This window comes from Anomaloglossus baeobatrachus, chromosome 2 (genome assembly GCF_048569485.1).
Source record: "Anomaloglossus baeobatrachus isolate aAnoBae1 chromosome 2, aAnoBae1.hap1, whole genome shotgun sequence".
Classification (NCBI taxonomy): Eukaryota; Metazoa; Chordata; class Amphibia; order Anura; family Aromobatidae; genus Anomaloglossus; species Anomaloglossus baeobatrachus.
Genome location: NC_134354.1, coordinates 397,558,094 through 397,574,268, shown reverse-complemented (window position 1 = coordinate 397,574,268; position 16,175 = coordinate 397,558,094). Strand labels below are relative to the sequence as shown.

General features: G+C 44.8%; 1 protein-coding gene across 1 annotated transcript in view; it reads left to right on the top strand.

Annotated features, from left to right (window-relative positions):
• The window catches only part of MACO1 (macoilin 1), a 102,138-nt gene that overhangs the window by 25,666 nt on the left and 60,297 nt on the right, over positions 1 to 16,175 (top strand). The window contains exon 2 of the mRNA XM_075336075.1: positions 10,635 to 10,776. Within this exon, the coding sequence (XP_075192190.1) occupies positions 10,635 to 10,776 (142 nt within the window). The remainder of the gene's footprint in view (positions 1 to 10,634; positions 10,777 to 16,175) is intronic.

The following is a 16,175-nucleotide window of genomic DNA, read 5'->3' as shown; positions in this document are numbered from 1 at the left end:
CTGTAAATCGGTAGCGCAAAGTCTTGCTGTTCGGTAAATGACGGCGTTAGAGGCACATGGTAGCTACAGCCTGATCATGAAAACCAATCAGATCAGTGTTCTTATCCCTGAACACCTAACTAGATTGATAAATCTGTCGTTCAAGTACAGAATGAATGGTAGCTGCAGAACTTGGTGGAAGCCGGCACATTCTCACATTGTCACTAATATTGCGTTAGTCATTTTCTCCCTCCTGTTGCTAAATCTACCAACGTTTTGGTCAGTATAAATTCAGGTGTATATCTCTAAAAGCAACTCAAACTATATAATTTCAATAAAAGTGTATTTTTATCAACAATGCAGTTTTTTTATTTATGAATATTTTGAAAGCTTTGTTTGGCGATCTATATTGTTCCATACAGTTTATGCAAAATATGCAATTTCTAGAATATTGTGGAACTAAGTTATTGAGCTCAAAACCACAGGCAATGGTTGTAAGCACACGACAGCTTTAACACTATGTAGATAGAGGGAGGAGGGGTGGAGCTGTCTCTAGCTCCTCCCTCCTCGTCATAGAATCTCATCAGCACCAACTGCCATCTCCTATCTCAGTAATGGGAAAGTCGTCACTGAATACAGATTTTACCTCCAGAATTGAGTATGACTAGTGATGAGCAAGCACTACCATGCTCTACTTGTAACCAGCAGTTGGATGCTCGGATGGACACCACTTGAGTATCGGAGTATAGTGGAAGTCAATGGGCAACTCGAGCATTTTTCCAGATTTTTCATGAAAATGCTCAAGTTCTCTATTGACTTCCATTATCCTTGGAACTCTGGTCTCTCCCATCCGAGCAGCAGACTGTTGAGTACCAAGCACCCGAGCATGGTAGTGCTCGCTCATCACTAGTAATGACTGATACTGGTATTTCTTTTGGAGAAACGAGCAAATCTGTCTAAGAGATATTACAAAGTTGCATATATTTATGTGTACTGTTGTTGATTTATGAAGGAAAATGACTTGCGCTTTAAAGGGAACCTGTCAGGTCCCATATGCGTTCTGACCTACAAGGGTGATGTGTGGCCTAGTAACCCCTTCCTACCCACCCCTGTGTTGTAATATTGTGTAATATGAATTTATGAAAAAAAAAAATGTTTTAGAACTTAAATGTTCCCTAAGTAAAAAGGCAAGAGGGGCTAGTCCCCTGGGAATCCCGTGCTTGCTATTCCCACAACCTTGTTATCCGGGTGCTTGCTTGTCGGCCTCACAAGCGCACTGCGCATGCTCAGAAGACTCCTGTGATTCCGACATTGCGCAGTGCGCGTCTGAAGCCGACAAGTAAACATCCGGATAACAAGGCTGTGGGAATAGCAAGCGCACACACGCCGGATCTCAAGGAGTGGACGAGAACGTTGCCCACAGGAGCGTGATACCACGGAAAGCATGCAAACAGCCACGGGGCGATGCGACACCCAGAGCCCTAGACCCTCTGATCATTTGCATAACAAATATGAAAGTATTATAAAACGTTTTTTTTTTCCTGTTAAGTTTTTCAATTGGAATCTGCCTGAAAGAGACATCATATGAATATGCCCAAAACAATACACGTAAATAGGGTTTCACACCTTTCCAAATTGGATAGCAAACCCCTTCATATCCGCCGTACATGTACAGCATAAATCTGAAGAGGGTGTGTGGAGCGGGCCCACCCCAAACTTGGCAGGTAAGGCTAAGTTCACGTTTCCACTAAAATGTATCAGTCGAAATCCCCCGCTATGGTAAACAACGGAATCCGTTTAGCGGATTCCGTTGTGTCCCATAGACTTGCATTAGTGGCGGATTGCGAATGATGACCCTGCGTTGCGTCCGCTGCATCGCGGTCCATCGTTTTTTGACTGACCGCCGGGCGGGGAGCAACGCAGAATGTAACGTTTTTCGGGTCGGCAAAAACAACGCACCACGCAGGAATCCGTCGCCATCCGTCACACTTGCAATGTATGTCTATGGTGCTGGATTCCGTCGTAATCCGTCTTACGACGGAATCCAGCGCTGGATTCCGTCATGCTCTACTTGGCATGCCCAGCATGTTTGGCACGCCCACTGGGCTGTCCCAAACACAAACTGATCATGACTGATCTGTCAAAAACGGACGCACAGCGGATGTAACGGACGCAACTGATCCGTTTTTTCATAGGATTCCTGTGAACGGAATCCTGTGAAAAACACATCAGTTGCATCAGTTGACACACTTCCGTTGTTTTACATCAGTCACAATCCGTAGCCTTGAGGAATTACGGTATCCTGCAAAATATTTTGCAGGAATCCTGTTTTTCCCCATAGGCTTCTATTGGTGACGGATTGTGACTGATGATGCTGCGTTGCATCCGCTGCGTCACGGTCAGTCGTTTAACTGACCGCCGGGCGGGAGCAACACAGCATGTAACGTTTTTTGAGCAGCGCGATCCGTAGGATTTTGCTGCGCATGCGCTCTCTGGCTCCCCGCCCCCGTAACCAGGATAAACATCGGGTAACCAAGCAATGCGCTTGGGTTAGTTACCCGATATTTACAGTGGTTACGGGTGCAGGGAGCCCGCGCTAAGCTGGTATCCAAGATAAATATCGGGTAACCAAGCAAAAAGTGCTTTGCTTTTAGTTACCCGATATTTACCCTGGATACAGTGTGCAAGGAGGCCGACACTTCACCACTCGGCTCCGCCCCCTCCCGCACTCCGCATGTGTGTACACACACACACACGTACACACACACACACACTTGTCCCCAGCCCTGCAGTCCCCGCGGCACTGACGTCCTCCGCTCCACTCGGCTCCGCCCCCTCGCGCTCCGCCCCCCTCCCGCTCTCCACATGTACACACGCATGTAGAGACTCACTCACTCACTCACCTGTCCCCAGGCATGCAGACCGCGGCACTGACGTTCTCAGCTCCGCCCCCTGAACTCCGCCCCCCCGCACACAACTGAGTCTGACAAATTCTTTTCTTTGTCACCATTGTCATCCGTTGTACAACGCATCAGTCACATGCGTCAAGCAACGCGTGTGACTGATGCAAAACAATGGAAGTGTGAACTTGGCCTAAGGCTGCTTTCACACATCAGTTTTTTGCCATCAGGCACAATCTGGCCAAAATATGAAAAAAACGGATCCGGCATCTGTTGCCTCCGGCTCCGTGTTTTCCCCCATAGACTTTCATTAGCACCGGATTGTGCCTGATGGCCTTGCGTTTCATCCGTTTTTTGCTGAATCCGGCAAAATTTACTTGTCCGGCGGCTGGATGAAACGTTGAAGTGAACATTTTTGTGTCCAGCAGTAAAAACGGATCCGGCGCCGTACGGGGTGTTTTATATTGAAAGCCTATGGACGCCGGATCCGGCGTAATGCGGCAAAAAACGGATCCGGCCGCCGGATTTTTTTTTTTTTTTGTTTAACTGATCATGCTTAGTATCACACTGTATCTGTCAAAACTGAAGCAAAGTCTGAGTTTTCATTTTTGCTGTCCGCACACATGTTTTTTTTTACCTGCGTTTTTGAGTTAAAAAAAAAAAAAAAAAAAAAAAAAATGGACATGTCAGTTCTTTCCTACGTTTTTCTGCGTTTTCCGCCCATGCAATGCATTTGAAAAACGCAGCAAAACGCAGAGATCAAAAACGCAGCCAAATCACGGCAAAAACGCATGCGTTTTTTGATGCTTTTTTTTGACGCAGGTGGCTGTGTGTTCTTTCCAGGACCTGCCACTAACAATCGCGAATAGCATGAAGCACTGGACAAGATTACCCTGTTAAATCCTGCCATCAAACTCTTAGGCTACATGCGCACGCTGCATCTTTTTGTGTTCACAAACTGCAGCCAAAACTGCACCTTGTCAGAGAGGGCCTGGAAATGGCACAAAAAATGCTTGTAATTGTAGGTGTGTTTTTGCTGCGTTTTCAGTGCGTTTTTGTGACAAATGTTGACAAAACCGCAGGAAGAATGAACATGCTGCATTTTTTTTGTCACAAACCTTTGACAAATAAACTGCAACGTGCGCATGACAAATCTGACTTATCATAGACTTTGCTGGGAAGTCAAATGTCAAAGTTCTGACAAAACTGCAGCCAAAAAAGCAGGAAAAAAAGCAGCGTGCACATGTAGCCTAACAGCGGTTTTTAATAAGTGCGCCCATCGCGAGATGGGCTTCAAAGGAGACCATGATTTCACTATATGGCTATGTGCACACGCTGCGTTTTTTTTTTTTTTGACGCTGCGTTTTTGGCCGCTAAAAACGCCCCGCGGAAAACGCGGCAAAAATGCATGCGTTTTTTTGCTGCGTTTTTGATCTCTGCGTTTTTCTCCGTTTTTCCAATGCATTGCATGGGGGGAAAACGCAGAAAAACGCAGGAAAGAATTGACATGTCCATTTTTTTTTTTTTCTTTTTAAGCTCAAACGCAGCTTAAAAAAAAAGTTGTGTGCAGACAGCAAAAATGAAAACTCATAGACTTTGCTGGGGAACCAGTCATGCAGTTTTGAGGCCAAAAACGCACCCGAAAAACACACAAAAACGCACTGTGTGAACTTACCCTATGCCGCAATGCTGTTCTGCATACTGTGATCGCTTGTACTATATAGCGTAATGCCAGACACTCGCTAGCATGTTAGTCTCCTAAGGGCAATAAGGCAATAACAAGTAAAGTAGAAATTTTTTTTTATTTTTTTTTTTTTAATTTTATTTTGTGTTTAAAAATAAAACACAAGTTCCAGTCAACCTTCTTCTTTTTCCTCCAATAAAGAAATCCATATGGAATTGCTGTTGTTGAGAAACATTTAAAACGCGTGTATGTGTGTGTGTGTGTATGTATGTATGTATGTATGTATGTATGTATGTATGTATATGTATATATGTATGTATATGTGTGTGTATATACAGTGCCTACAAGTAGTATTCAACCCCCTGCAGATTTAGCAGGTTTGATAAGATGCAAATACGTTAGAGCCTGCAAACGTCAAACAAGAGCAGGATTTATTAACAGATGCATAAATCTTACAAACCAACAAGTTATGTTGCTCAGTTAAATTTTAATAAATTTTCAACATAAAAGTGTGGGTCAATTATTATTCAACCCCTAGGTTTAATATTTTGTGGAATAACCCTTGTTTGCAATTACAGCTAATAATCGTCTTTTATAAGATCTGATCAGGCCGGCACAGGTCTCTGGAGTTATCTTGGCCCACTCCTCCATGCAGATCTTCTCCAAGTTATCTAGGTTCTTTGGGTGTCTCATGTGGACTTTAATCTTGAGCTCCTTCCACAAGTTTTCAATTGGGTTAAGGTCAGGAGACTCACTAGGCCACTGCAACACCTTGATTTTTTCCCTCTTGAACCAGGCCTTGGTTTTCTTGGCTGTGTGCTTTGGGTCGTTGTCTTGTTGGAAGATGAAATGACGACCCATCTTAAGATCCTTGATGGAGGAGCGGAGGTTCTTGGCCAAAATCTCCAGGTAGGCCATGTTATCCATCTTCCCATGGATGCGGACCAGATGGCCAGGCCCCTTGGCTGAGAAACAGCCCCACAGCATGATGCTGCCACCACCATGCTTGACTGTAGGGATGGTATTCTTGGGGTCGTATGCAGTGCCATCCAGTCTCCAAACGTCACGTGTGTGGTTGGCACCAAAGATCTCGATTTTGGTCTCATCAGACCAGAGAACCTTGAACTAGTCTGTCTCAGAGTCCTCCAAGTGATCATGAGCAAACTGTAGACGAGCCTTGACATGACGCTTTGAAAGTAAAGGTACCTTACGGGCTCGTCTGGAACGGAGACCATTGCGGTGGAGTACGTTACTTATGGTGTTGACTGAAACCAATGTCCCCAGTGCCATGAGATCTTCCCGTAGCTCCTTCCTTGTTGTCCTTGGGTTAGCCTTGACTCTTCGGACAAGCCTGGCCTCGGCACGGTTGGAAACTTTCAAAGGCTGTCCAGGCCGTGGAAGGCTAACAGTAGTTCCATAAGCCTTCCACTTCCGGATGATGCTCCCAACAGTGGAGACAGGTAGGCCCAACTCCTTGGAAAGGGTTTTGTACCCCTTGCCAGCCTTGTGACCCTCCACGATCTTGTCTCTGATGGCCTTGGAATGCTCCTTTGTCTTTCCCATGTTGAAAAAGTATGAGTGCTGTTCACAAGTTTGGGGAGGGTCTTAATTAGTCAGAAAAGGCTGGAAAAAGAGATAATTAATCCAAACATGTGAAGCTCATTGTTCTTTGTGCCTGAAATACTTCTTAATACTTTAGGGGAGCCAAACAGAATTCTGGTGGTTTGAGGGGTTGAATAATAAATGACCCTCTGAATAAACTTTTCACAATTAAAAAAAAAATAAATAAATAAATAACATTCTTTTTTGCTGCAGTGCATTTCACACTTCCAGGCTGATCTACAGTCCAAATGTCACAATGCCAAGTTCATTCCGAATGTGTTAGGCTGCTTTCACACTACGTCTTTTTAACATGCGTCCTGAACGTTTTTTTAACGCAGAAACGGATCCAGTGCAAATGCGTTTTCCTTTCAATGCATTTGCAATGGACTCGCATTAACATGCGTTCACCTGCGTTTGCGTGCGTTATAGTGAGGATCCAGCGACTTGCAGTTTTTTAACATCTTTCAAAAACGCTACTTGTAGCATTTTTGAGCTGCGTCCAACTTCTGCAAATTACTGGATCCTGACTAAACAGCACGCAAACGCATGTGAACGCTGGCGTGCTGATAGGCAGGATCCTGCTTGCTCTACTGAGCATGCCCAGAAGCCAGCCTCCGTGATCAGTCTCTCTCCTCCCTCTCCTGTCTATCTCTCCCACCTGAGAGCTGCGGACACTCGTAACCAAGGTAAATATCGGGTAACCACTTATCTTAGTTACCCGATGTTTACGTTGGTAACGTGTGCAGGGAGCCCGGCTCCTAGCAGCTGCAGACACTTGTAACCAAAGTAAATATCGGGTATCCAAGCAAGTATACCCAATGTTTACCTTGGTTACGAGCCTCGCAGCTGTCAGATGCCGGCTCCCAGTCTGGCACGTTTAGTTCCCCTCACTCCCGATCACATGACTCCAATGCCCGCCCCTAAACATCCAGTGACAGGATCCTGCAAAGTAACACATGCGTTTGCATGCATTTTTTGCTGTAAAAGCAGGATCCGCTTTTGCAGCAAAAAACCGTTCAGGACGCATGTTAAAAAGACGTAGTGTGAAAGCAGCCTAAACCTGCTAAATCTGCAGGGGGTTGAATACTACTTGTAGGCACTGTATGTGTGTACGGTATGTAAATATTTCTAATAATTATGTATGTGTGTGTGTGTATATAATATATATGCATGTATATGATAGATATATACACACTTATATTATATAAACCATTCAGGAGCCCCAGAATCTGCACAAAATGATTGCATATTTTGTAATTTATTTTTTGGAAACCAGATTTAACTTTGGCAAACATACAAGCAAAATTGAATAAAACTTTTTTTTTTTTTTTTCTGTTGCATACATCTCTGAATAAAATGACTAGAATATAAAAATTCAAGTTGATGAAATGTCCGGTACCTGCTTTATGAATAGTAAGTAAACCTAGGAGCGGCGGGGTGTAGGGCCGGCGCAGAGATAAACGCCTGGTTGTTTCTGGGTTTCTATTTTCTGCCTTATGTTGCAGGAGATTAGCTGGGCCGCAGTGTTTCCTCCTTGGCATCTGCACTGCCGTGCCCCTCCTGACCCCCGTGTGTACCGCTCTTGGCAGCCGCTTTACCTCTGTCCGTTTCCATTTGGCGAGGAGATGCGGCTTCTTCATGGAAATGTGTGGAAGTTTCATGTATTGTCAGCAAGTTTGTATCCACTCTGGTCTAAGCTACAGTTTAGGCTAGTTTCACACTACGTCTTTTTAACATCCGCTGAAAACGTTTTTTTAGCGGAAGTACGGATCCTGCTTTTACAGCAAATAACGTATGCAAACGCATATGTTATTTTGCAGGATCCTGCACTGGATGTTAGGGGCGGGCAAAGGAGTCATGTGATCGGGAGTGAGGGGAACTAGACTGGGAGGAGGCTTCTGACAGCTGCATACGCTGGTAACCAAGGTAAACATCGGCCTTGGATACCCGATATTTAGCTTGGTTACGAGTGTCTACAGCTGCTAGGAGCCGGGCTGCGTGCACATAGCAGAGCCGGGCTGCGTGCACATAGCAGAGCCGGGCTGCGTGCACATAGCAGAGCCGGGCTGCGTGCACATAGCAGAGCCGGGCTGCGTGCACATAGCAGAGCCGGGCTGCGTGCACATAGCAGAGCCGGGCTGCGTGCACATAGCAGAGCCGGGCTGCGTGCACATAGCAGAGCCGGGCTGCGTGCACATAGCAGAGCCGGGCTGCGTGCACATAGCAGAGCCGGGCTGCGTGCACATAGCAGAGCCGGGCTGCGTGCACATAGCAGAGCCGGGCTGCGTGCACATAGCAGAGCCGGGCTGCGTGCACATAGCAGAGCCGGGCTGCGTGCACATAGCAGAGCCGGGCTGCGTGCACATAGCAGAGAGAGAGAGAGAGAGAGAGAGAGAGAGAGAGAGAGAGAGAGAGAGAGAGAGAGAGAGAGAGAATGACCCTGTACCGGGCATGCTCAGTTACAGAATCAGGATCCTGTTATAACGCCACTGAACGACGTTTGGTAGGCAGGATCCAGCACTCATTGACATGCATTGCAGCTCGCGGCGCAATGTCAAGGATCCTGTGACATACGTTAATTTGACAAAGCCAAAAAACGCTACATGTTGCGTTTTTTAAACATGTTAAATTAACGCACAATGACGGATCCTGCGTCTAACGGACGCAAACGAATGCAAACGGAAGTGGACCCAACTCCATTGAAAATGCATTAAACACAAAACGGATTTGCACAGGATCCGTACTTCCGTTAAAAAAACGTTTTCAACGGATGTTAAAAAGACGTAGTGTGAAACCAGCCTTAGATGTACATAGCAGTTTGTGTCCAGTACCTTATTTATTTTTTTTTAAGTCGCACTATGCCCAGCACTAAGGGGTTAGGACAAATATTCCTCCCCACAGAGGTCCTTCATTGATGCTATGGATGTATGCCTTTTTGTAACATTTGGTTGACGTATGCTACGAATTTTCAGTGGCTTCATGCTGTTCACATTGTGTTTTTGGTGCATTTTTTTTTCCAGGCTACAACAAATCAATAGTGAAAATATTGTGGTTATAGGTACCAAAATGACTACTAAATATACTGTAAAAAGTCTACTAACAAATGAGACTAAAATAATTAGTTTTTGTATATTGGAACCTTGGAGATGAAATGACTTTTACGACAGGCTCATAATCATCACTGATATTAAAGGGTTATCTAGGCATGTGATATTGATGACCTGTTCAGGAGAGGTCATCAGATCGGTGGCGGTCCAGCACTCACACCTCAGCTGTTATTACCTACACGTCAGTAAATCTCTGCTTCACCTTCATATTTGCCTTTACAATGCGGTAATGCGCTGGAAAAATCACATCTTCTGCTCCAGGATAGAAAATGACATACACAAAGTATGTGGTGGTTGTATCACTTTCTCTAACATCTCAGATTTCCTCATGTTCTATTCAAAACAGGACACGACTACTGCCACTATTGGGTGGGTGCAGAAGTGGGGGGCACTCCATTGGGGATGAGTGAAAAACTATCGGCACATACAGTTGAAACCAGAAATTTCCATACACTATCTAAAAAGGCACATCTGCATGTTTTTCTCATCTGATATGAAATAAGAATAAACCTTTCCTGTTTTAGGTCAATTAGGAACCAAAATTATTTATATTTGCCAAATGCCAGAATAATGAGAAGGTTTAAAGCATTTTTATTACTTTCTGCAAAGTTCGTTTACATACAGTAAGAGTACTATGCCTTTAAACAATATGGAACAGCCCATATGATGATGTCATGTCTTTGGAAGCTTCTGATAGGTTTATTGGCAACATCTGAGTTAAAGACACACCTGTGGATGTATTATAATGCACATCAGAAACACACTGCTTCCTTATGTAGCATCATGGGAAAGTCAAAAGAAATCTGCTGTATCTTTTAGATGTTTGTCATGTTGGCATCACTCATTCCTCCTGCCCATAAAATAGGGGAGGAGGAATAAATGGGACATTTTAGTGCATTTTTCAACCCTGTCCAATTTACTTGTGGTACATCTAGACTCCATTACTTACCTCAGGAAGCAATGTGTCGAAAATGCTGACGGGTTTTCCCATCCTTTACTTTAACTGTGCATACGGTCTGTATGCGTTTTCTAAATATCTGGCCTTTGTTTGACCGCTCCTCCACCCTGCTGGCCATGTTCACTGGCGTGATCACTGCTTAATTGGCTAGAATGGTTACATGATGACAATGCTGAAAGTAGAAGAGGCCAGCGGGATGAAGGATGGGCAAAGAATCGTAATGTTGGTGTGTGCGCTACTTTTTTACCACCTTGTGGTAAAAAACAGTTTACTTTTACAATGTAAGGTTTCTTGCCACCTGTTTTGTGTGTAGTGAAGTGGCAGTTTTCTGCTGGTACCTTTTGGCCTGCGATCGGCCATTATTGGGAAATTGTAATTGATGACCGATTTTTCTTGTCTTGCAGTACCTTCTTGTATCTGAAGTTCCTTGTGGTCTGGGCCCTCGTGTTGCTGGCAGACTTTGTGCTGGAGTTTAGGTTTGAGTACCTGTGGCCATTCTGGCTGTTCATCAGAAGTGTATACGATTCGTTCAGATACCAAGGCTTGGTAAGTATATGAAGCTGCATGAACGCTTTAGGCTATGTGCGCACGTTGCGTACTAGCCCTGCAGATATTTCTGCAGCGATCTGAAGAGCACATGTGCGCTTTAGATCGCTGCAGAAATGTCCGTAGTGAGCGCCGATTCCATGCGCTCTGCCTGCAGCTCCTGCCATAGACAGAGCAGGAGCTGCCGGCAAAGCGCAGGAAAGAAGTGACATGTCACTTCTTTTTGCGCAGCGCTTCGGCAGTAGCCGAAGCGCTGCGCTCTTAGACGCCACGTGCGCACGGCCCCTGCACAATCTCCATAGACTGTGCAGGGGCCGCAGGACGCATGCAGTTACGCTGCGCTACAAAGCGCAGCGTAACTGCATGTTTTTACGCAACATGCGCACATAGCCTTACTCTGTCCAATGTAAAAGCTCTTAAAAAAGAGAATACTTTGTGGGCAATCACTGTACTTTGCAGTAATGCAAGAGCTAGCAATGAATAATAAATGTGAAGAGAAACTTCCATCCTGTTCCAGTATGCAGGACTAGCAATCCTGTAGAAAACACAGGGGTTAATCTCCTCATCTATGTATTCTTCAGCTGGGGGGCAGGGCTTAATAATTTTGTCCTACTGCAAACATTTCACAGGGGGAGGCTCCTGCTGCAGTTAGTTGTCCTAAGGCTAAGTTCACACACTGATTTTTTTTGACGCTGTGTTTTTGTGCGTTTATTTTGCAGGGGAAAAAAAGCACAAAAAACGTGGCAAAAACGCATGCAGTTTTACCGCATTTTGGTGCAATTTTTTGCTGCGTTTTTGCTCACTGCGTTTTTATGCGTTTTTTTTAATCCGTGACAATGCCATTAAAGATGGACAAAAAAAAAGTCATTTCCTTCTTCAATATGTTCTTCAATCTCCAGTAGTGTATGCAGGAGAGCAGACAGCTGCAGAACTACAAGGCTCAGCATGCTCCATCCAGGACTGTATGCTGGAGGGAGAGGCAGGGGGAGCAGAACTATAAGGCTCAGCATACTCCATCCAATAGTGTATGCAGGAGAGCAGACAGCAGCTGCAGAACTACAAGGCTCAGCATCCTCCATCCAGGACTGTATGCTGGAGTTTTTTGCCCCCCAAAAAATGACGTGGGCTTTGCCATATTTTTGTATGCTAGCCAGGTACAGCAGGCAGGTACGGGCTGCCCCCAACCCCCAGCTGCCTATTTGTACCCCGCTGGGAACCAAAAATTTAGGGAAGCCCTTTTTTTTTTTTTTTTTTTTAATTCATGAATTGCATGAAATAATTTAAAAAAAAAAAAAAAAATGGACGTGGACTTCGCCCAATTTTTGAATCCAGCCAGGTACAACTAGGCAGCTGGGGATTGGAATCCGCAGTTCAGATTGCCCAAGCTTTCTGGGCACCCAGCTGCGAATTGCAGTCTGCAGCCACCCCAGAAAATGGCGCTTTCATAGAAGCGCCATCTTCTGGCACTGTATCCAACTCTTCCAGCTGCCCTGGTGATGGGTGGCTCGCTGGGTAATTATGGGGTTAGGGCTAGCTGTATATTATCAACTGGCCCTAAGCCCGAAATTCATGGTGTCACGCCAATATTGGACATGGCCACCATGAATTTCTAGTAAACATTAAAAAAAAACACAACACACATAAAAATATTTTTATTAGAAATAAAACACAACACAATTAGTGACTCCATCTTTATTGAAATAAAGAACCCCCCTCTGCAGTAATCCTGGGTCAAGGGTCCCGCGCTGTCCAATCCAGATCCATTATCATCTGATCCGTTTGCTGGAAGGCATACCGATCAGATGGTGTCAGGTTCAAGGATGTGAATCACTTCACACATCAACTGATTGTATAAAGCCGTTTATATAATCAGCTGATGCATCGGTGGAAAAAAAAATAAAATACGCACATCTGTGCTGACTCCCGTCCGATCGCACCAGGAGCTGCTGGTAATCAGTGAAGCGGTCTCCTGACGGCATCAGCTGATAGTTTAAGCCGGGCAGTAAAAATCTGGCGTCACCACGAGACTTACGATCAGCTGATGCGTCAGGTGACCGCATCAGGTGATCACCGCCAGGTCCTGCAGCTATCGGAAGTCTGCACACAGCCGGAGCGGCGGTACCGGGAGAGGAGCTGGGAGCGGACATGTCGGGAGCCTGCAGACAGGGGAGTATGGCATTTTTTTTTTTTTTCTTTTCTACTGTTCACTTTTGATTTCGCAGCGGCTTCCACCTGCCATGGTGCCGCACGGGAGCGGACATGGCGCCGCACGAGAGGTGGAGGTACCGGGAGGATTCACGCTTCTGTGTTTACTGACAGAAGGGATTCTCTTCCTGTACACGTCACTTTACTACCCACCCCCTGCGTTTATAGCTGCGTTTTTAGTCATAGAAATGCACTAAAACGCAACTATATTTGCAATTTGCGGTTTTCATTGCGTTTTTGAACATCTCATTGAACTCCATGGGTGGAAAACGCAGTGAAAAACGCAAAAATAATTGAAATGCTGCGTTTTTGTGTGCACCACAAAAATGCAGCTAAAAAAAAGTCGTGTGCAGACAGCAAAAATGAAAACTCATAGACTTTGCTGGGGAAGCAAAGTCATGCAATTTTCTGAACAAAAAACGCACCTGAAAAACGCACTGTGTGAACTTACCCTAAAGCTATGCCTGGGATCATAAGTAGGAGTAGAAAAGACGTGGCTGATTTCCTGGAATAGAGAAGAGTTCTTGGGTTTTTCTTAGTTTAATTCTAATATAGGTTGAAATCAAAAAGAAGGAAGAGCTTGCTTAGAGATTATTTTTGAAGGGTGTGCCTTTCAAGTATCATGAAATGTGGGACTGGGGGTTGAGGTCCCAACAAACCACCATGCTTTGAATTCTTTAGTTCTGCAGTTACACGGCTGTATTTTACATTCTGTATATAGACCTCAGTGACCACACTGACCACAGATAATCAATCTCCTGTCCCAAATGACCAATCTTAGACAGGTGAGGTTGTAAGTCCAGGCCACGAGACCCCCTCATACTGACTGTATTCAGAGCTTAATGTATGAGGGGCTGCTGTCTTTGGTGGCTTTGTGACCTTTTTTTTTTTTTTACATCACATGAAAGCCTTGTGTCTAATATATGTTTTCAAAATTGTGTTTGTTGCTTATGGCAACAGTGTTCTACACACGCGGGAAAACAAAATGGCAGAGTCTAATGCGATATTCACAGCAACAGAGAGCAGAGGAGTGATAAAATTCTTGTTTCTGCAAGGAAAGTCCACTAATATTTGCATGGTGATATGTTGCAGACTTTGGGGGATCAATGCCCTTCATATTCCACAGTTAAGAACAGGGTTGCTAAATTTACAACTGGCCACTTTAGCACCAATAAAGACGAATATCCTGGACGACCAAGAGTGGTTGTAGTTCCGTTGATCGTTGATGCTGTGCACAACCTCATACTGGAGAATTGACGAATTTCAGCTAAAGCAATAGCAGACCTCTTGAGGATTTTTCCCATGAATGTGTTTGTGTCATTATCCATGAACATTTGGAAATGAGGAAGTTATCTGCAAAATGGGTCCCCAAATATTTGACAACAGATCAGAGAAGCATGCGAGTGAAACTTCCCGGTCCATTTGTCAGTGTTTCCGGACTGATAAGAGCTTCCTGGATTGACTGGTCCCTATGGATGAGACCTGGATTTATTTGTATGGTCCTGAACCCAAGGAGCAGTCAAATTGGAAGCACAGTGGTTGTCCTCATCCAAAGAAGTTCAGGGTGCAAAAATCAGCCACTAAGGTGATGGCGTCTGTGTTCTGGGATAAGGAGGGTGTGCTGCTAGTGTACTACCTTCAAAAGGGTTCCACCATCAATGCAAGGTATTACATTGAACTTTTGGACCAATTGAAGGCCAAAATACATGGCAAGCTGTCCAAAGGAATCTTGTTCCTGCAAAACAATGCCTCCGCTCAGACTGCACAAGCAACCACAGCAAAACTGGCAGAGCTGGGCTTCCAGCTGGTGACCACCCACCTTATTCACCAGATCTAGCTCCCTGCACCTATCTGTTTTCAAACCTAAAACACCTCAAGGTTACCAAATCACACCATTTCTGATGTCATGGCTGCCACAGACGCCAGGTTTGAGGCACACCCGAAATCCTTCTTTTTGCTAGGCTTACAGAACTTGGAATACAGATGTAAGAACAGTGGAGAGTATGTGGAATAAATATAAAGTTTCATCATCATTTCTCGTTTCTTGGTAAAGCAAAAGACTTACCAGCAGCCCCTCGTACAGCTCTGTTCATTACTAAATTTTCAGGTGGTGTTCTGGCCCAAACTTGTATGCACACATTTATGTAAAATTGTTTTTCTTCCCTGATACTAAAGTGCTGAGCTGAAACCATAAAATCCCATCCCTGAAGTTTAGTTTTTTCACGTCTGTTTGGGCTGTAGGCATTTTCTAAGCATGCCCCAATTGCAGATTCCACCCCCCAAACTGCAAGATGCAGGCACATGGATTCATAGAGCATTTCTGTTGAAGCTGCTGTTTTACCTCATTCCTTTTAGAAGGAGTGTCTCTGAATTGGAAAACGAGCTGCTTTTTAAATCTAGCTTATGTGTAACCAGAGTGGTATCACTAATGGAAGTTCCCAGCTCCCAGTAATATTTTTATTAATCGCTCACTTCTGCTTTTGGCGTAGTCTTCTGCGGACTGTAACCTACGAGATTGCTGGATGAGCCAGTGCTCTCCTCTCAATGTAAGGGCAGAGTTACACTGGTGTATGAATTCCACGAGTGCAGTGAGAAAATCCAGCATTGCACTCAACTCCTTGTAAGGCCGGCTTCACACTTGCGATTAACTCACACGAGTGTAGTGTGAGAAAATCTCGCATTGCACTCGGACCAATGTTAATCAGTGAGGCAGCTCCCATCTGCTATTTTTTTCTCAGTCCAAATCGGACTGAGAAAAAAATCGCAGCATGCTGCGTTTTGGTGAGTTTCTCGCACGAGTCTCTTCAATGCAAGTCTATGGGTGTGTGAAAAAAAAAACAAAAAACGGATACACATTCACCATCCTAGTGACATCTGTTTTTCTCAATACATTTCACGCATGTACCAGAGAGCAATGTAAATGCTTCTGTACATAACATTACATGAGTAGCAGCTGCTGAGGGTGAAAAGTGACTGCACACTGATGAAAAGTGAACTAAAATCGTCCGACTTTCTAGCATGAGACTCGGACTGATTTTACACGCACAAGTGTGATTCCAGCCTTAGACAATGCTACAGCTCACATCTGCGAGTTTTTTTCAGCTTTAATCGGACTGAGGGTTCTTCTCCACTTGCGATCCGATAGAAAAACGGATCGCACTTGCACCAGTGTTAATCAATGAGGCCGTGTCCTC